The sequence below is a fragment of the Apis mellifera genome, linkage group LG1 (genome assembly GCF_003254395.2).
Source record: "Apis mellifera strain DH4 linkage group LG1, Amel_HAv3.1, whole genome shotgun sequence".
Taxonomy (NCBI): Eukaryota; Metazoa; Arthropoda; class Insecta; order Hymenoptera; family Apidae; genus Apis; species Apis mellifera.
In genome coordinates this window covers 2,393,053-2,415,275 of record NC_037638.1, presented here as the reverse complement: position 1 = coordinate 2,415,275, position 22,223 = coordinate 2,393,053, and the positions used below count along the sequence as shown (strand labels likewise).

Below are 22,223 nucleotides of genomic sequence, written 5' to 3'. Positions count from 1 at the left end.
CGTAGAATTCTAACCTGAATTCTAACCGTGTATCTGTACGATATGAAAATTAGGATAATCACGATTCGTGACGATAGTTACATTTATAAATGTGCATAATATTTCTTGGATGATTTATCCTAACCTAACTTTGTAAATGAATTCAATTGTTGTGTACAGGATTATTAACAAAGTGGAGAAGGATCTTTATCCCTGTTTCACGAGATTTTTTTCCAGTACAATAATATTATAATCTACGTAAAAGGAACTGTTATTAATTATTATTTATACCTATTTTTTCTTAATCTTAATTTTTTATTTTCTGCTAGAAATAATTAACCTATAATTAAATAGTTATTTACTCTTAATTTAACGTATATTAAATGTACATTTAAATCTTTACTTATACAATAAACGTGATTAAATTATTATTTTAATCCTTCTTCAAAACGTTCACTAATAATTGAACCTTTCCAATCTCTATATCCCATAATTAAACATTAACAAAATCCCCTCCAAATCCTACCACACACCAAATAAAACAATTAAAAACACAGATATAAAATAAGAAATTTAATTCTGATCCATCAATTTTACTTAAACGACTCATCAGAGAGATTCATAAAAAAAAAGAAACATCTCATTCTCTCCTAACTTTCTTTCACAATAATCGACAATAAACGACAATTATCGATTAATCTAATTAATCTCGATGAAGGACTGGATTCTCGCGGTATCGTGAGGCGCAGGCAATTTGGACGGAGGACGAGGATGACACAGTGATGATCGGTTCGCTGTCCCTTCCCTTCCCCCTCGGTTAACCCGGTTGAAAAGAAAGCGGTTTGTCGCCGTGGCCTTAACCACGATTCAACCGGGGTTCAAGCTCACGCCGATGATCCCTTTTATCCAATCCGTGAGGAGCCGCGAGGCGTTAAATCCCCGGAGGAAATCTCCGTAACTGAACTCGCGTTCCCGCTAAGTCGGTCAGCTCGGTCCACCCGACCGAGAGGATCACAATACCCGGGGCCCGGGAGGGGGAGTCGGGGAGAGGGGGGAAGGTATCCAGCCTTATTCCGTCTCTCCACCTCGCGTCCCTGCCTCCTCCCTGGAAATTAGTTGCGCGATAAATTCGCGTTAATGTCGAGCGATCGGACCTAACCTCTCCTCGGCAAACATGAGTTTGTAAACCGTTTTTTGAGACGGTATTTTTTTTTCGAAGCTTTGAAGCAAGTCGCGCTGAATCGTGAACCTTTTGTCGCGCGTTAGGAGGATTAAAGATTCGAGGATTTTTTTTTCCTTTCGATAGATTTGATAGAAATGATAGAATGGAAGAAGAAGAAGAAGAAGATTTCTTTCCGTTTGAGAATCTTTCCGTTTGAATCGTGTTACGTGGATGTTGATGCGAGTTTGAGGAATTTGAAGTTTCGTTCGAGGCTGATGGGAGTTTGTTTTTTAATGAGAATTTTTGTTGGAAAGTGTTTGAGAATGTTTGAGAATATTTAAATCGTATTAAAATTTTGGATTTAAATTTTTGAAGCTTTTGAGCTTTTGATCGCGATTGGATTCCATGGAAATTTTTTAATAATCGAATTTAAGGATTAATTTTTCGATCCTCTGGTTTTCCCTTCGAACGTTTCGAATGAATCGAGCTTTTAAAATTTAATCACGATTAATCGATTCGATATTTCGAGACATCGTAGACAAGTTCGCGGGTATTTATATTTTCAAATTGGTTATTTTTGGTTAACTTTGGATCGGAAAATGTAAGACGATATCGCAGTTTCGTTTGAAACTATTATTATTATTTCGATCGATACAGACTCAAAAGTTTTTTTTCCTTTTTTTCTTCGAATTCAAATATCGATCGACTCGTAACCTGAAAAATACGTTATTGTTACGCGATTAGATCCGAGGATGAGCGAAGAATCAGAGGGATCTTCGTTGAACAGGAAGGAGGAGGAGCAACCGTACAACCAGTAAATATATATTATTCTTAAGTTGCATCTTATCTTCTTTATTATTTACGTTATTTATTTGTAGGGCCGAGACAGGGAAGAACGAAGCGGAAAAATCTTCTGAAAATCTCGAAGTGTACGAATTGTATAACGTGTAAATACATTTTATTCGTTCTCGCCTCCGCGTATTAAATTGTTTATCATTATTCGCATTGTACGCGTAGATCCAGGGCACAGATAAGCGAATCCGAAGAATTGTTTCAAACTCAGGAAGAGCAATACGATCTGTAATTAATTCATTTTTTATTACTTATATTTATTCATTGTTCAAACTCTCCTTCTATCTAATTAAATTGTTTGTAAACGTTTGTAAAGAACCGCAACACAGATAGACGAGCCACAAGTGTTCTCGCAGGACGAGCCGTACGATCCTTACGCCCATCGAAAGCCAGCCAAACCAGTCTCGTAAAAAATCTTTTTACTATCTTTCTTCAAAATTTTAATATATGCTCTTGGTTTAAAATAATCAATTAATTATTTTAACTTGCTCCTTTTTCGATTCCTTTTTATAAATTTATGTGAATTGATGCGAAAATTTTGATCGGAGTTACGATTAAATTAAATATCGTAGAAAATTGTCCAAGATCGCGTTCAAAAATTTAACGCAGTTTTCTATATCGAAATAAAGATATAGATTTCTAGAAAAATTTTAGAAGTTTACGATTAAATTAAATTGTAGAAAATTGTCCAAGATCGATCCAAGATCAGTTTTCTACGACGACGCATCGAGATAAAGATATTCTAGAAAAATTTTAGAAGGAAATTACGATTAAATTAAATTGTAGAAAATTGTCCAAGATCGTGTTCAAAAATTTTTCGCACACAATTTTCTACGACGACATTTAGATAAAGATATTTTAGAAAAATTAGAGGGAAGTTACGATTAAATTAAATTATAGAAAATTTAAATTATAGGAAATTTTCGTACTTTCAGAATATATTCATATAATCATTAGTTTTAAAATATTCTAGAAAAATTTTAGAGGGAAATTAAATTAAATTATAGAAAATTACCACACACAGTTTTCTACGACGATATATCGAGATAAAAATATTCTAGAAAAATTTTAGAAGTTAAATAAATTAAATTATAGAAAATTGGAAATTTTCGAATACTTTCAGAATATATTCATATATTCACTTTTAAAATATTTTAGAAAACTTAAGAGGGAGTTACGATTAAATTAAATATAAATTATAGAAAATTGTCCAAAATCTCGTACAAAAATTTTTCGCACACAGTTTTCTATGACGACGCATCGAGACAAAGATATTCTAGAAAAATTTTAGAAGTTACGATTAAATTAAATTATAGAAAATTGTCGAAGATCGCGTGCAAAAATTTTTCTATTACGATCCACATCGAGATAAAGATATTCTAGAAAAACTTTTCACCACTCATACGCATATACGATTCATATACCTTTTCTCCAGCAATTTCAAATCCCTGGCGACTTTGATTAAAAGCGTGATCGGGACCGGATTGTTCGCGATGCCGAACGCTTTCGCGAGTGTCGGTTTGGTGATCGGAGTGGCAGGCACGATTCTCATTGGATTGCTGATCACGGGATGCCTTCACATTTTGCTCAAGATCCATCGCAAGATGTGCATCCGTTTGAGGAGGCCGATTTTGAACTACGACGAGGTGGTGGTCGCCACTTTGACCACGGGCAACAAAAAGCCTTGGCTGTCCTCCCGAATTGCGACGTTTGTAAATTTACATATACATCAATTTTCACATCCTACGATAAAAATTTTACTCTCTCTCTCCTTATGTACCAGAAATATTCAATTATATTATCGTCGAACGAAATAATTAAACGTTCGCTATTTCAACATTATAAAATGATCGCTATTATATTTTTAAAATTTTATAAATTGAAGAAGGGAATATTGTTCCTTTTTGTATTGATAAAATTTATAATAATATTGAAAAACAAGTTAATTTTTTAAAAATAGAATAGAATTTTTAATATCGCAAGTGAAATGAGAGTTGACAGAAAATTTTGTTTCTTTTATTTTATGTTTCTTGCGTAAAGAATAGTGATAAACAACTATACTAATATTTGGATATTAATCTTCTTTTCCAAAAAATTTTGTTTCTTTTACGTTTCTTACGTGAAAATGATATGAAAAAATGTAAAGAGTACAAGTAGTGATAAACAACTATATTCGTAATTTGGATATTAATCTTCTTTTCCAAAAAATTTTGTTTCTTTTACGTTTCTTACGTGAAAATGATATGAAAAAAATGTAAAGAGTACAACTATATTAATATTCGTAATTTGGATATTAATCTTCTTTTCCAGAAAATGTAAAGAGTACAAGTAGTGATAAACAACTATATTAATATTCATAATTTATGAATATTGATATGAAATGAAAAAAGTAGTGATAAACAATTAATATTAATATTTGTAATTTGGATATTAATCTTCTTTTCCAGAAAATTTTGTTTCTTTTACGTTTCTTATGTGAAAATAATATGAAAAAAATGTAAAGAATACAACTATATTAATATTCGTAATTTGAATATTAATCTTCTTTTCCAGAAAATGTAAAGAGTACAAGTAGTGATAAACAACTATATTAATATTCATAATTTATGGATATTGATATGAAATGAAAAGAATAGTGATAAACAATTAATATTAATATTCGTAATTTGGATATTAATCTTCTTTTCTAAAAAATTTTGTTTCTTTTACGTTTCTTGCGTGAAAATATTAATTTCTTATAAAATTCTTGAAAAAAATGTAAAGAGTACAACTATATTAATATTCGTAATTTGGATATTAATCTTCTTTTCCAGAAAATTTTCTTTCTTTTACGTTACATTTCTTACGTGAAAATGATATGAAAAAAATATAAAGAGTATATTTAGTGATAAACAACTATATTAATATTCATAATTTATGAATATTGATATGAAATGAAAAGAGTAGTGATAAACAACTAATATTAATATTCGTAATTTGGATATTAAATTTTGTTTCTTTTACGTTTCTTACGTGAAAATGATATAAAAAAAATATAAAGAGTAGTGATAAACAACTATATTAATATTCATAATTTATGGATATTGATATGAAATGTAAAGAGTAGTGATAAACAACTAATATTAATACTCGTAATTTTATATACTATCTTAATCTTCTTTTCCAGATGTTTGGTGGACAGCTCGATAATAATGTGTTACATAGGCGTAGGCGCCGTGTACGTCGTATTCATATCGGGGATCGTGCAGGAATTCTACGATTTCGAGGGGATAGATCACAAATACATAGTGTTGATACTGTTCCCGTTCTTCTTCGTGATGAACATGATGAAATATCTAAACGACATAGCGATCATCTCGATCATCGGAAACTTGTTCCTGTTCGTCGCCGCTGTGATAGCCGTCGTATACGCGTTGAAGGACGGGATTGGCGGTGAATGGGTTGTCATCAACCACAACGTCGGCCTCTATCCAAAATTCGTTGGAACCGTGTTCTTCAGCATAAGCTCCCCTGGAATAGTGAGTCTTCCCTTCTATCACACTTTCTCAATTTCGAAAATACTATTTCGATTTGGAGCGTGTCAAACTCGTGCCAGCCATTTTATTATTAAACGTTCTATATTAAATATTACATGTTAAACAAAGCATGTACAAAATAATGATACGCAGAATATATCAAAAAGTAAAAATAATAAAATAGGAAAGTTTCTTTTTGCCAATTTAACGTTATTCAAATAACAAAATATTGTAATTTTTTTCTTTTTTAAAGAAACTTGGCAACCTTTTTTTTTATTAACCTTAAACCTTCAAAATTCGTTGAGCTTGAGTAGTTATTTTTTAAATTACTCGTCCACCTGATCTTTTTTTTCGTAGTTTTATTATATTTCAAAGTGGAAAATAAACTTGTTCCCATAGAAATGCTATCGAATATAGTTAAAATTGGGGAGGTTCGAAGAAAACTATATAAATATTTTCTTTCATCGATCTCTGTTCGTTTGATTTAAAGATTAGATTTCTTTCTTGAAAGATTTCGGGAGAAGAAAATTTTAACGAAAATCGAATTAATTAATTGTTTAGATGCTGGAAGTGGAGCACGACATGAAGAAACCGTGGAATTACACGAAATTCACCGGGGTGTTGAACCACGGTATGATGCACATTACCCTTTTCCACACTTTGGTCGGTGTGATCGGCTATTTGAAATTTGGCCCCGACTCTAACGGCAATTTCATTCGAAACTTCGCCACGAACGATCCGTAATATCCTGATATCTGATACACACGATACACAATCTTAATTTCTATTCGCATTTTTTCCAACAAATTATATCTGACTCTCGATGAGTTGGAACAGAGAAAACAGAGAAAGAGAGAGAGGAAAGGAAGGAAACGTTTTAAAATCGTTCTTCTTCTGTTCTTGCCCTTTTTGTAGAGCGACGATATTGGCCCTGGTCATGCAAGCCCTCTCCATATATTTCACGTACGGTCTGCAATGTTACATGCCGATAATCATCCTATTGGATCAGTACATCATGCCGGGGGACGACGTTAACCAACCACGTGGCAAAATTTACCTATTCTGGAACGTGATGATTCGTTTGATCGTCACCTTCATCACGTGTACGTATATTTTTTAATAAGAGATGAACGAAAGTAAAAAGAGAAGAATTAAATTTACGATATTCTCTATTTCTTTCTCAAATATCTTCAAATCTCGACACGCAGGTTTAATTTTCTTTCTTCGAAACTTGGCCTTTTCCTCCTTTCCCTTTCACACTTTCGAGTACCAAACTTAAAGAGGAGGAGGATCGATCGATCGATCGCAGTCCATCGCGAGCTGGATATTACCAAAGTTGGAGAATCTATTTTGGGGAAATTTAGTATGGATAGCCTAGTTTCCCCTATAGAGAAACTCTTGGCGAGAGATCGGTTCTAATAAGGGACGGTTCGATGGACCGAACTTTTCCCTCTTTTCGGCCGATTCCTCTCCCCCTCCCTCCCAGAAAACGGGATAATTTCCTTCCTCCGATTGGATTTTCCTCCAATTTTTGTTCCTCTTAAATTTTAGGAAAAAATATATTGTAGAATTGTGAATAAACAAAATTGTTATCGAATGATATAATTCTGAATGGGAGAAAAAATTTAAAGAGTGAGTGAGTGAAAAATCGATATTTATTTAGTATGTAGAAAGAGAGAGAAAAAGGAAATTGCTCGAACTGTTAATTAATACGATCTGGAAATGCAAATAATTCCATGAATAATTCAAGTTTGAAAGTTTGGAGAGACATTAGCCAGCTGGGAAGAGAGCTATCGTAAATTTCGTTTCGTTTCTTTTTTTAAATGTTATTTCTCGTTGAGAAAAGTGTTTCGTTCGAAAAATAATAATTAAATGGGAAGAGAAACGAGGCGGATGAAATTTAACCGAAACGTAAACCGAAATTACAGGTATTTTGGCGGCGATTATTCCTAAATTGGATTTATTCATGGCTGTGGTCGGGGCACTTGGCACGTCGACTTTATCAATCATTATCCCAGCCTTCCTCTACATTCTGGTGCATCACAACAATTACGGCACGCTGAAATGGAAATTGGTTTTCGGCTTGTCCTTGTTGATCGCTGTCTGCTTTATCACCTCCTACGTCATCGTAGTCAATTTAACTTTGATCATCGAGTTTTTCAAAAACAGGTAAAACTCTCTCTCTCTCTTTCTTTTCGAAATGCAAAAACAATTGCAGTACATACTTTTATTCTTTCTCTTGGATTTTGGAACAAATTCATCCCCTTAAAATAACCTTATTTCATAAAATTTTCCCTGCATGTAAAAATATAAAATATAACGCAATTTCAATAATTACACTGAAGTCAATTTAATCATCGAGTTTTTCAAAAACAGATAAAATTCTCTCTCTCTCTTTCTTTTCGAAACGCAAAAACAATTGCAGTACATACTTTTATTCTTTCTCTTGGATTTTGGAACAAATTCATCCCCTTAAAATAATCTCATAAACTCCCTCATTTTTTCCTTCATAGAACTTTCCCTGCATGTAAAAATATAAAATATAATACAATTTCAATAATTACACTGAATCAATTTAACCTTGATCATTGAGTTTTTCAAAAACAGATAAAACTCTCTCTCTCTTTCTTTTCGAAACAATTGCAATACATACTTTTATTCTTTTTCTTGGATTTTGGAACAAATTCATCCCCTTAAAACAATCCTCTTCTTTCATTTTTTCCTTCATAAAATTACTTTTCCTGCATGTAAAAATATAAAATATAATACAATTTCAATAATTACACTGAATCAATTTAACCTTGATCATCGAGTTTTTCAAAAACAGATAAAACTCTCTCTTTCTTTCAAACAATTGCAATATTTTTATTCTTTCTCTTGGATTTTGGAACAAATTCATCCCCTTAAAATAATATCACTCTCTCATTTTTTTCCTTCATAAAATTACTGTATGTAAAAATATAAAATAATACAATTTCAATAATTATACTGAAGTCAATTTAACCTTGATCATTGAGTTTTTTCAAAAACAGATAAAACTCTCTCTTTCTTTCAAACAATTGCAATATTTTTATTCTTTCTTTTGGATTTTGGAACAAATTCACTCCCTTAAAATAACCTCATTTCATAAAACTTTCCCTGTAAAAATATAAAATATAACGCAATTTCAATAATTACTACAGAATCCAACAAACTGGCATCACTTTTCACGACTCTTAGAATCATAGAACTTCCAATACCCAAATTCACCCTCTTAAAATAATCTTCCTTCCCTTTTCTCTCTCTCTCTCTTTTCTCTCTCTATAAAAATACGCAATACACAATTTCACCCAAACTGTATTCCACAGGTAGAGACCAGGAACCGTTTCTCTCTCTGCTCAATCTCCAAGTTAGCTGCGCCAATCTTTTAAAACTTTCCAAAGAAGAAGAAGAAATGAAAAAATGGAAGAAAGGAGACGGACACAACGGAGGAGGAAAGACAGAGATAGTATAGTAGGAGGGCCCCGTATAATCGCGTCAGATCATCCAGCCGTCAATGGCTTATCAGATACGCATGAAGGACGAGGACACGCGTGCAAAGGCATTCGAATGCAGGGACGCGTGTCACCGTGCACGCGTACAAATGCCTGAGTTAACGGGTGGCCGTGAGTGGGAGAGTCCCTTCGGAGAGGGCAAAAGCGGAGAGAGAGAGAGGAACCCCTTTTGGCGGCTCCCTCTTACCACCCTCTCTCTCTCTCTCTCTCTCTCTCTCTCTGTGTCTCAGTGCGCGGAGTTGTGCAACTCTCTCTCCGTCTCTTTGTCTCTTGTGTTCTTCGGCTCGAGTTCGCTCTTACGGACTGACTCTGGCTGGTCGTTCATCCGTTTGCCAATTCAAGGTGGTCGCGTTCATTACTGTGGGTGGAATATAACGGGTGGGATGAGACGAAACCTCGTTTGCTTTTTTTTTTCTTCTTTATTAGGGCTTGGACAAGTTTCTTCTTTTTCTTTTCCCTTCCTTTCCTCGAAGTTTGTTTGGATCGAGAATTTGGGCGAATTCGAGCAGCCTTGTTTCAACTTTGTTTCCAAGTTTGGAGAAGTTTTTTCTTTTTTTTTTTTGTTCGTTCGCAGCTTCTCGAACAACCGGTGAAAAATCCGTTTGGATTTCTTTTTTTTAATGGAGAAGTGGGTTGTTCGAAAAGGGGTTGTACAGCGAACCAGAGTGGAACAATATTTTTTGAGCGTTTTGATTCGATGAGTTATTATATAAAATAGGTAAGAAACGATTTTCTTTAAGTTTCTTTTTTTTTTTAAGTTCGACGAATTGTGTTAATAATAACAATAATAATAATAATAAGATATGAATTTAAGTAATATATATACATATATTATATTTCTGATTCCAATCTTTTCCAACGAATTTAATTAATCATGATTTAAAATAATAACAACACGTATAATCAAAAGAAAAGAAGAAAAAGAAAGAATATCGAGCGTCCGTGTGACTTCTCGTACGAGGGAAGGGAAGGGATGGACAATTGGTTTGCACCTGTTAGTGCACATCCGAGTGATTAAGAGAGGATTACGGGCGAGCAGAATTGGACGAGCACGTGCGCCTCTTTTGCGGTGTAAATAACGAGTTCTTCAGGGAAGGGTGTCTCTGAGGTTTTTTCTTTTTAATTGGTAGGACGGCCTGACCCGTCGTCCTTCCCTTCGCCAGAAATTGCAGGGATTAGCCGGTAGGTGCACGTGCACTTTAAATGCTCGCTAATTAACCGAGCGTGAACACCGGTTACACTCGATTCTCTCGCAACTTCTCTTCTCTCTCGTAACAAGAGCGCTGCGATCGTTCCGAAAAAAAGTATCTAATCTTACAATCGTACGATCATCTTTTCTTTAATTCATTTAAATTTTTCCATCTCCAACAATTTCCAGACATCAAATTACCATCAATATCCACCATCTATTTTCAAAAAAAAAGAATATAGATATTTGGAGAAAGAGACAGAAAGAAGTGGAGGAAAATGAACGGCGAGAGGATATATTAACCAATTTCATTTCATGGCGCGAGACGAGGCGTTGCAGTGCGTGGCTGGCCCCGGAATGGGGCTTTCTTAGCGGCTTTCTTCCCGTCAGGATCCCTCCTGTCCTCTTCTCTGCCCCGTGCGCGAGAATGCACCTCTCGTCTCCTTAGCTACGACGGTTGCCGGTGTCGGGGGTCCGCCCTTATCTCGAGTTTGCAAGACTGGCTCCGGTAATACCGTGCGCGGCTAGAAACCCTTACGAACGAGAGCCCCGTGAAATATCGCTAAACGGCTTGTACCTTCTCTCTTCCCTCTCTCCACTTTCCTTCCGCGCAGATACTGCCTTTCTTACGTTTTTCTCCTCTCCTCCGAAATCTTATATCGCGGCGAAAGCTTATATCGTGCGAACTTTGCGAGTTTTCTTGCGAGTTTCGACCGAGCGACGCGGGTGACATCTGTCTACCTTTTGTCGAGAGTATCAAGGTTTCTTTTGCGTTTGTGTAACATGATCGTTCTCATAGTTGCTAATATATATATTAAGATTATAAAGTATTAGATTTATAAAGTACACGTCGTGAAATGTGATTGGAGAAGATAATTCTGACCAAAGAAGATAATTTACATTATATCATTATATATTATTCGCAAAGTATATACGTGTTAGGAAAAGAGACGATATTTAGAGAAATTACTAGAAAACGCAGAACACTGTTCCTATGAATCCAAAGACCACAGTTTGTCGATGAAACGCGTACCTTTCCAAAAATCGAGAGTAAGAAAAATTTCCAAGGATCCACTCCGACCGTTTATATCGCGGCGAAAGCTTATATCGTGCGAAGTTTTCTTGCGAGTTTCGACCGAGCGACGCGGGTGACATCTGTCTACCTTTTGTCGAGAGTATCAAGGTTTCTTTTGCGTTTGTGTAACATGATCGTTCTCATAGTTGCTAATATATATATTAAGATTATAAAGTATTAGATTTATAAAGTACACGTCGTGAAATGTGATTGGAGAAGATAATTCTGACCAAAGAAGATAATTTACATTATATCATTATATATTATTCGCAAAGTATACGTGTTAGAAACGATATTTAGAGAAATTACTACAAAACGCAGAACACTATTCCTATGAATCCAAAGACCACAGTTTGTCGATGAAACGCGTACCTTTCCAAAAATCGAGAGTAAGAAAAATTTCCAAGGATCCACTCCGAACAAATAAACAGAAATAACAGAGGGACGGCGGCGGCTTTGAATTTGGCCGTATTCTTCGTGGACGAAAAGGAGTAGGAGTAGGAAGGTGACGACGCCTGGAACAACGGCGAGGAAACGAAGGAGCGGCGCTTCATTATACACGACGCTCGCACGCTTCGTTTGCCTGCGGAAGTCGTGCTTTAGGAGGGTCGACGGGGGTGGTGGTCGGATGACAGAGGAGGGCTTTCGTCCTCCTCCCGCTGGGGCGAAAAGAGATCCGGGGGGGAGTGGAGAAGCCGAGAAGTAAATGGTTGGAGGGGGAGGAGGGGTACGGTTGGATTAATACAATCACACAGGGGTGGCTCGCAGCCGCCACTCGCAGCCCGGTCCCAGCGTGGAGGAACACGCGAGCGGAGAGAAATGGGAGAAATGGGCGAGATATAACCACCCCTTTGCTTGTCATCGAAATTATACGCTGCCTCGACACTCGACCTCGTTTACGACTTCCATCTTTCTCCTCCTCCCCTCTCTTCTTCTCCTTCTGTCTATCGGTGGATCCCTCTCCGTATATCCTTGCCACGGCAGACAAGACAGCGGACGGACGAGTTTGAAAATTAGGGGAAGAGGGGCCGAGCATGGCGGCGCGTAACGAGCCTGTTGTCGTTGTTATCGAAGGGGGAGGGGGAGTTCGAGCATCTCTTCGTCCACCAACGCGATTACCTTTGAATATTTGAATTAACGTCGATTTGTCGAGAGTTTTTTTTTTTTTTGAGCAAGTATGAGATGAGTCTTCCTCTTGGAAGATGTTTCTTTGAGAATTATTGAGTTTCGCCAAATCTCGTTCGTTTGTTCGTTGTTTCGATTTATAATATAATATTTTTATAATATTTTCAGTCGTTTTTACGATTTTTCACGAATTTGCAAAACTGGTTTGGCGTCAAAAAATTCCAAAGATTTAAAATTCTTCGTCCAAACGATCCAAAGAGGATCCTTCCAAACTTCGCTAAACTTCGTCGAGCTTTTGGAAAAAATTTCGAAGACGCGGAGGGGGGATTGCAATAAAGGCATCTGGAGGAAAGATTTGAACCCTTGGCGGAAGAGGGAAGGGATGGAACCAGGTTACGGGGGTTTTTAATAAAATCAGGCGATCGTTGAGGCGTGTCAAATGGAAATATGCACGTTCAGTGGAGGGATTTTGCGGGCGGAAGAGAAGCTTTCCCGTTTGTAAAATGGGGGTGCGACTCGATAACGATGGAATTCATCCACCCACACTCCCGCCCGAGAGGGGAGGGTGGCGATAGAGGCGAGGATAGATGGAGGGAGAGCGAGCGTGGATGATGAGAAAAATCTCTTTTTTCCCTTCCTCTCTTTATTTCCTTCCATTCGGCGGTGTATCGTAATCAAGGAGGCGCGAGGTGGATTAGCGTGGAGTTTCGATATCGTGGAAGGTTTTTTCCAGGATGAACCGGCCGAAGGAAATTTTCCGCGAGGCCGACCAATATCCTCTCGATTGATTTGAGAAAAATACTGGATTTCCATATATATATATATATATATATATATATATATATATATATATATATACACAGCAGCGTTTGAAATTGATTTGGAAATGATTGGGATTGTCGTGGTTGACGAATTTATATAGGAGGGTTTTAGAGAAAATTAGACGCGTGATTGATCCATTGACCCGGAGTGGAGCGTTCGTTTGAAGAGGACGAGTTTCACGGGCGAATATTTATTAATATCAAGTTTTAACTCTTCTAGCTCTTTGATAAAGATGGAACGCACGTTGCAATTGTTCGCGAGGAAGGGAATGCGCGTTATGAAACACGTGGAGAAACTAATTTCTGGTTTAAAAATATTAATCGTTGTAAAAAAGGAGGAAAGAAAAAAAATAGAAAAATTTTTATTACATTAACATTTATTTCTTCTATTATCCTCGAATTCTATATAAAATTAACAACTTCCACAAAGAGTCTTATCTATTAAAAAAATTCAAAAGATTCTCGATTCTATTTTCGTATAATCGAGAGCGACGCATTAAGCATCTACAAAAACAGAAGAGTGAAAAGGAGGAAAATTTCTTTTTCCGATCGAAAGCGACACCTTTCTAAATACACCTAAAAGAGGAGAGTTTCGTTTGAACGGGGGAGGATGCTCAAAGCCCCCCCTCTCGCGGGCCCGTGGAACGCGCCATTCGTTCGCCCGTCAAACTGTGCCACGATGAAACTGTGCGGTGTACATGGCGAAGTCGATAAACGTGACAAATGCAGGGAGAGGTTATATATATATATATATATATATATATACACCGTTCGACGACCGATCGCGTCTAAGGGAATGGTCCAACTTGCTCCCAACACTTATGGGCCGCCATTCGTTTTACGAGCCTTCTTATCGGCTCCGTGCCAGCCCATAAACGCATCTTTTCCCGTATACGGGGCATTCTGACGCGTTTACGCGGTAAATGTCGATCCCGGTGTGTATTTATCGAGTGCCTCGCTTTATCAGGTGGCGGGAAATATTTCGAGGAGGATCCGAGTGCGGTTCCCTTAATAGTTTTGCTATTCGTCGATCCATTTGTAAATTTTGGAAGAGCGAGACGAGGCAATATCGTATCATCGATCAATGTTGGAAGAAAAATTACGAGATATGTAATTTGGAGGAAGATGTCTCGAAATATGAGATATGAATAAATTCCAAGTTTCTTTTACAGAAGCAATTCGACGAGGGATAATTAATAATCGAAAAGCAACAATTACTTCGCTTCTTTAAAATCAGAATTTTCCTTCCTCTCGATAATTTTTGGAAATCGAACAGGGATGCTTCGAGATCGAAACGATTTCTAATTTCTTTACAATCCTCGGATCTATCCTTCGTGTATCCTTATCTTCGAGGCGCAGGTTATCATCGACAGGGTCCGAGATTATGAATTAAAAAGAAAGGTGAGGGTGGATAAGAGGCGACATCCCTTTCCTCTTATCCTCGACTCGCGGGCGAGGGCCACATCGACGAGGGTGAACGAGATAAAGAGGGAAGGAGGAGGAGGAGGAGAGGAGAGAGAGAGAGAGAGAGAGAGACGTCTGTCGTTTTGTATATCTACCCTCGTACGGTGGAAATTTCGTTATGGGGGTGATTTTCTGCGGGGGATGGCCAGCCCCGTCCCCGCTTTAAACCTGATTGGATGCAGAGTTATCTCGCGCTGCGTTACTTCCGGATGATTGGTCGCTGCGGTCGTCATGACTACACCTCACCACCACCACCACCGTGGCCGCCACCCCCGCATCAACCGCCCCCCTCGCCCCCGCACGCCCGCGCTCCTTTGTCGCGTCCTCGTCACGCGCGTATGTGTGCAATACCTATGTCTCTCTGTTTTTACGTTTTCCAGTTTGCCTCTCGCCTTCGTTTCAATTTTTCCACTTTTCTTTTCCTTTTCTTTCCTTTCGTTCGTCTGTTTCCAAGTTTTTCTCTTTCTTCTCTTCCCTTTCTTTCTCCTCGGTGTCCAAGCGGAGGGGAGATATTTGGTGTTTGGATTAAAGATCGAGAAATCTTTGCGTGAAAAAGAGATCATTTCTCGAAATTTTGTCTTCGAATCGAAACGAAAATTGGGCGAAAATTCGTTTGAAAGTTGAAATGAAACTTTTTTAAATGTACGAGAAAGGGATTTTTTTCTTATTTTTGCAATTTCTAAAGATATACACAGACACGTCAAAGTTTACTTACATTGAAATATAAATATACATAAAAGTATTTAATTGTTTCAGTTATATCGCAATATATTACAATATATTAGAATTATAATTAGAATTCATAATTCTAACTTAATTAATGTTAGACGATTAAATCTCTGGAAAGAGATAAATCTATACGTACAAAACAAAAGAAAGCAAAAGAAAGAATTCTAACCTAACTTGTACTCCTCTAATGTTGAATCACTAAATCCTAGAAAAAAAGTAAGTCCACTAGAAATCTCTCACCAATTCACTCGCACAAAACTATCTACACGTACATTTGAATCAACGAAACGGAGCAAAGGAAAAAAGTCAATTCGAACGAAGCAGAGGTAAACGGTGCACGCGAATAATCCTCCTAAATACGAGCTGAATCGAGCGTGTATAACGACGAGGCACCCTTGTTCGAATAATAAATCTCGGCCCAACAACATTACCGAGCGACAAAAGGATCGACATGGGCGTGACTACCGCGTGTCGTTGCTCGTTTCGATCGTGAGAGATGGAGACGTCAACTTTTGTCGCGATTCGTCTCGGGCCGATGTGTCGCCACCGAGGATCGAGTGGCGTTCGAATCGGTGACGTGTGCTGCGTACACGGAGCGAGTGGATTTTCGCCGCGTGCTGCTCGTCCACGCCGATTATAATCCCGCTCATTGTTCGCGATGGGATCGAGCCGCGACGAATTCGCAGCTGAACGATGATTGTTTTTCGGAAAAGTGGGTGAAATGGTAATATTCGAGGAGAGAAGGAGGCTGTTGGATCGATGTCGATGCGTTTTGGAAAACGTGCCGTTCGATTTTCGAAGGAGAGGTTATAATTGTTAGTCAAACGTTTTGAATTATTGAAATTAATGGAATTAAGAATTGAATATAATTAAATGTGTCGGAAGAATGATTAGTTTAATTTTGAAACGATAAAAAGTTGAGGTTGTGACGAAAATAATTTAATGACGTACGTTACATTACAAGGTTACGAGATTATTAGTGAATTATATATTTTCTGATTAAATATATATCATTTTAGGTCGATAATTAGAATTGAAAAGCGAATAAGGAGAAAGATTAGATTTATCAGAGAAAAGATTATAATTGATTGATTTCGACGTATTTTCAAATGTGTATATGATTTTGATCATAAAGAGGTTATGATTGTAACAGATATACGTAATTACATATTATTATATAATTTTAATTTTAGACAAATGAAATATCTAGCACATGTATTTACAAATAATTCTTTTCCATTTCAGCAAATGATTTGTGAGCAAATTCGACGATCACTTCGATAGACGAGAGAAATAATAATCGTAAGATCACATGTGGGGATCGGCGAAGCGGAATCGAATCTATCAGTATCGGTACTTTTTTAGGGAAATGACAGAATTGTGTCGGCGAAAAGGGTGTCGAAGCAAATAAGTGCAGTCGCGATACGACGGGTGTTCGCTCGCTAACAATAAGTGATCGATGGTCGGGTTCCTGACTCAGCAGACATTCGCGAAACCGAACACCGTGCCTCGATTTTTGCGCGCAAATATGCACGCGACAGACGCCAACAAGCATGTACCTTAACGTGCCACGGCATGTATTATCTAACTCCGATATTCATAGACTTTGCAAATGTCTTAAAGAGATTAAAAAGCGGGGAGAAGTTTTTACGATACGCCCGATGATTACGAAAAATATAACCTAACCTAAATTTTTTAACACGGATAATTTCGTTATATACACATACATGCACTTTTTAATTCGTTTCGATCTCTTTGATTGGACAGGTTAATATATTCAACTAACTTTTTAAAAATAGTATAATTTTACCATTTAATATATTATTATTATTATTTTTATACAAAAATTTAATACGAATTCTCTTTCAGTTCAGAACAACACGTATGGGACACACGTTTAATTACTCTTGAACACGATTTTGACTAATGGAAAAAATTGAAAATTATAATCGCCTCCATATTCAAGGAAATGATCATCCGTCGCGAAGTAATTACACCGGCCCTGCACCCTCTCGCATAAAAAGGAGGACTAGCCGCGTGTAAACGATCTCGAGGCTCGTGTTATGAAGAAGAAAGAAAGAAAGAAAAAAAAAGGAAAGAAAAAGGAAGAAGGGAGGTGAAACCGTGAACCACCTAGAAGCGTAACATTAGCCTCGAGGAGGATCGCGCTTCTCTCACAGGCGCAGAAAACAGGCGTGCAAATCCTAGACACGTTGACTCGAAAGGAAAAAACGCGCGGCACCGCGTATAAGGTGACCCATCGACCGGTCACCTGCCGTTGAATAACGAGGACACGCTATCCAACCGGAGGATACCTAACATCCTCCAAGGATGGCAGATGACCGTCGATGGGAAATGGACCACCTTCGACGATGTCCACGACGATGAAAATCACACCGTCCCGTGTGCCGCTCGCTCTTTCCACGTAAGAACGATCCCGTGAGAATTTTTGCACCACTTTGGAATTCCTCGTTGATCCGAGGGGAGGGGGTTTTAGGTTGCAGCGGATGCTGTTAAGGTATGCGGAATTCTTTTCTCCTTCTTCTTTTTTTTTTTTAAAGGAGAGCAAGATGAACGCGTGGCGATCAAATTATCTCGTTTGATGGATATATTTATATACCAAATCTATGTATAAATAATCATACGCATTGTGCATCTAGATCTTTGATCCCCATTCGATTATAGACGGATATATATAAACAGATAAGGTTAGGATTTAGTTATATCAATATATTGTTCATTTAGAGAACTAAAGTATAGGGAATTCATTATAGGGAAAAAGATATTTAGAATATATTGGTACAAAGAAAAGGAGATCTTTTAGTAAATGGTTAGAGATATATACATAGACGGCTATATATAAACAAAAAGGTAAGGTTAGGATTTACTTATATCAATATATTGTTCATTTAGGGAACTATATTCAGTACAGAGAATTCATTACAGGGAAAAAGTTGTTTAGAATATATTGATACAAAGAAAAGGAGATATTTTAGTAAATGATTAGAGATATATATATAGACGGCTATATATAAACAAAAAGGTAAGGTTAGGATTTACTTATATCAATATATTGTTCATTTAGGGAATTAAATTCAGTATAGGGAATTATAAGGAAAAAGTTGTTTAGAATATATTGATACAAAGAAAAGGAGATATTTTAGTAATGATTAGAGATATATATAGACAGCTATATATAAACAAAAAGATAAGGTTAGGATTTACTTATATCAATATTCATTTAGGGAACTAAATTCAGTATAGGGAATTCATTATAGAAAAAGAGTTGTTTAAAATATATTGATACAAAGAAAAGGAGATGTTTTAGTAAACGATAATATTATTGCAAATTTTTTTGAATTAGAAAATTAGATAACAAACGATAATTTATTATTATTATTATAATATGTTTCGATAGAATATTTCCGTGAGAAAGATCAAACCTAATCCCGCCTGCGCGTTTACCCTTCTAAACCTATATACCATTCAATTCGAAGCAAGCCCACGCAACGTCCCAAACCCTACTCCACTCACGGTCCAATACAAGTAGACAACTCTTGCCCGCGCGCGGGACAACAAAACACGACAAAACACTCCTTTTTTTCTCCCGGACAACCACCACTCGACGAAAATACCCACTTATAACCAACGAATACTTTTACCAAGGGGCGAGTGGAAAGCTACAATATCCACGTCCACCTTGCCTCGTGACGAAGACGGTGCACAAAGACACGGAAAAGAGGGGGAAAAGAGGAGAGGGGTAGGGATGAATCGCCTCACACAATGAATGCACGCGCACCTCTCGGATTTAAAATCTGCTCGCTCTAAATCGCGTTACGGTCGCGGGACAGCGACGCGGGGGGGCGAAGGGATTAAACGAGAGAGAGAGAGAGAGAGAGCGGAGTCCTTCTGGGTAACCGCGTAGATGCGACGACTCAAAGTGTCGTTTCGCGTTGTCCCAGGCTTGTTGTACGCGCGTAAACCGACTTACCGACGCGATTCGCGCCACGAGAGGATAAACATGGATGCGAAACGGGTGACGAATTTCCCTTTTCGTCGACGATATTCTCTCTTGCCGAATTTTTGATCTTCACACTGGCAATAGGGAGAAGAATTTTTGTTGTTATCATGATATTTGTAATAATTTAAAACGATGTATCGGCTTAGACAAGAGGATTCTATTTTCTTATATCTCATAATATATCACAATTTGTATACAGTTTGATTTATTAATTTTGTATTTAAAGCAAGATAATAAAATTGTACCTAGCTTTCATAGTGTTGGATGATCGTTTTAATTTAACTTAAATGAGGATTCTTTGAATATTCTTCTTTATATTTCTTTTCAGAATGATGACAAATAAATATTTCATTTTCTCAACATGTTGAGATACGTTATGATTCGTGCACTTTATTTCTAGAAGCGGCTCGAATACTATTTTCTTTTTTTTCTCTCGAGAAGGTTTAAATGTTACGTTTTGGAGAGGGTTTTCGAGGCGGAATGGGTTTCCACCCTTCGCAAAGGAGAGGCTGCTACTCGATTTTAATCCCACGCGACATTCAACCTCCTCGCCACGCCATCGCATAAAACCATCCGCCTTTCTCTAATCTCGCCGATACTTCTCGACACTGATCCCGTAATAGAGGCCGTAGTGGAAACTGTTCCTTGTCATCTCTCCTACCAGCGGATCCACCCCCTCTTCCGAAAGGGAGGATGTGGGAAACTTGGTGCCAGTGTTCGAATTTCGCCTCGAAGAATGCCAGGTATTACCTTCTGCTCTTCTGCGTCAGCTTATGCCCACAGGTAAGGACGTACTTGGCCTCTTCATCTTCCTCACAATACTTTTCTTTTCGATTAACCTCGACGTATTTGTCATATTCGAGCTACACGCGAGTTTCGTGGTACCATCCATGATTTTAATAAAAAGCCTTAATTATTGTAATATTTGAATAGTAAGCGAGGAACAAAATTATCTCATATATTTATACACCAGTTTTGAGTAATATCTTTTAATCCAATATTTCTTTTAATGATAAGATTTTAATAAATTAGGTTTAAATAAAAAGCTCTAATTATCATAATATTTGAATAATAAGCAATGAACAAATATTTGATTATGCATTTGTTATATCTCATACAATCCATATATTTATATTTGATACACCAGTTTCGAGTAATATCTTTTAATTCAATATTTCTTTTAATTAAATAAGATTAAATAAGATTTTACAAGGTAAATTAAGTTTGCCTTATAATAAAAATCTCATACAATCCATATATTTATATTTGATATAAAAAGCTCTAATTATCATAATATTTGAATAATAACCAATGAACAAGTTGATTACGTTGTTAAGTTTGATTATGTATTGTATCTCATACAATCCATATATTTATATTTAATATACCAGTTTCGAGTAATATCTTTTAATCCAATATTTCTTTTAATTAAATAATTTTAGGAAGGAAATAAATTAGATTTGCCTTATAATAAAAAGCCTCAAGTATCGTTGTATCTCATACAATCCATATATTTATATTTGATACATGATAATATTTTTTAATCCAATATTTCTTTTAATGATAAGATTTTAATGAATTAGGTTTGAATAAAAGTAACTATCATAATATTTGAACAAGTATTCGATTATATTCGTTGTATCTTCTGTATAACACAAGATAACAAATATTAAAATTTGTCTTGAACAAAAGAAACCTTAAAGTTTTAACCATTATAATATTTGAATAATAATTAACGAACGAATATTCGATTATATTCGTTGTATTTATATTTGATAACACGAATTTCTACCTAATTCTAATATTTGAATAATAAGCTATGAACAAGTATATAATACAGTTTTGAGTTTTGAGTAACATCCTCTAATCCAATATTTTTTTTAATTAAATAAGATTTTAGACAGAATAAATTAAGTTTGCCTCAAATAAAGAGTCCTATTTATCGTAATATTTGAATAATAATTAACGAACAAGTATTCCATTATATTCGTTGTATCTCATATTTATATTTAATAACACGAATTTCTACTCTAATTCTAATATTTAAATAATAAGCTATGAACAAATATTCGATTACATTCATTCTCCGTATATTTATATTTAATATTATATTTAATATACGAGTTTTGAATAACATCCTCTAATCCAATATTTCTTTTAATTAAATAAAATTTTAAACGAAATAAATTAAGTTTGCGTCGAATAAAGAGTCCTAACTATTGTAATATTTGAATAATAATTAACAAGTATTCGATTACATTCGTTGTATCTCACATTTATATTTGATAACACGAACTTCGAGTAAATTAAGTTTGCCTCGAATCCTAATCCCAATATTTGAATAATAAGCGATGAAGAAATATTCGATTACATCCATTCTCCCTATATTTACATTTAACACACGAGTTTCTAATAACATCCTCTAATCCAATACTTTTTTTAAGCTTGTAAATACGGAATAAATTGAATATCCTAATCCTATAATATTTTCGAAATACTTCCAATTTTCCAATAATAAAAAAAAAATTCTGGAAAATTCTCATAGGCGCGAAATCCTATCATTTTCCAGTATTTCTCGAGGGTCCAGCAACGCCGTCCTACGCCCGGCCTCCGAATATCCATGGCATCTGGTCGAAAGTGCGAAGGGGGCATTGTGCCTCGCGCATAGTTCGCATTTCCTCGCTACATTTTCGGACCTCGGCCCTGACCAGGAACATGATTAGTATACGCACACTTGACCTGGCCGACCTATTGTCAG

At 36.3% G+C, this 22,223-nt stretch overlaps 1 protein-coding gene across 1 annotated transcript; it reads left to right on the top strand.

The window, feature by feature from the left end:
• The first annotated feature begins 1,893 nt into the window (after positions 1-1,893).
• Positions 1,894-22,188, top strand: LOC102655654 (proton-coupled amino acid transporter-like protein CG1139). The gene is made up of 10 exons (XM_026446260.1): positions 1,894-1,955; positions 2,020-2,079; positions 2,159-2,221; positions 2,310-2,399; positions 3,429-3,701; positions 5,160-5,511; positions 6,070-6,248; positions 6,424-6,611; positions 7,437-7,677; positions 22,035-22,188. Exons 1-10 carry the CDS (start codon positions 1,894-1,896, stop codon positions 22,186-22,188), a joined length of 1,662 nt encoding a protein of 553 aa, XP_026302045.1.
• Positions 22,189-22,223: the final 35 nt, after the last annotated feature.

What these genes read in the sequence shown, in the direction of transcription:
- LOC102655654 (XM_026446260.1), top strand. Translation starts at nt 1,894, where the DNA reads ATGAGCGAAGAATCAGAGGGATCTTCGTTGAACAGGAAGGAGGAGGAG. An exon ending in GAGGAGCAACCGTACAACCA is followed by an intron (nt 1,956 to 2,019) that starts GTAAATATATAT and finishes ATTTATTTGTAG; the next exon opens with GGCCGAGACAGGGAAGAACG. An exon ending in CAGGAAGAGCAATACGATCT is followed by an intron (nt 2,222 to 2,309) that starts GTAATTAATTCA and finishes ACGTTTGTAAAG; the next exon opens with AACCGCAACACAGATAGACG.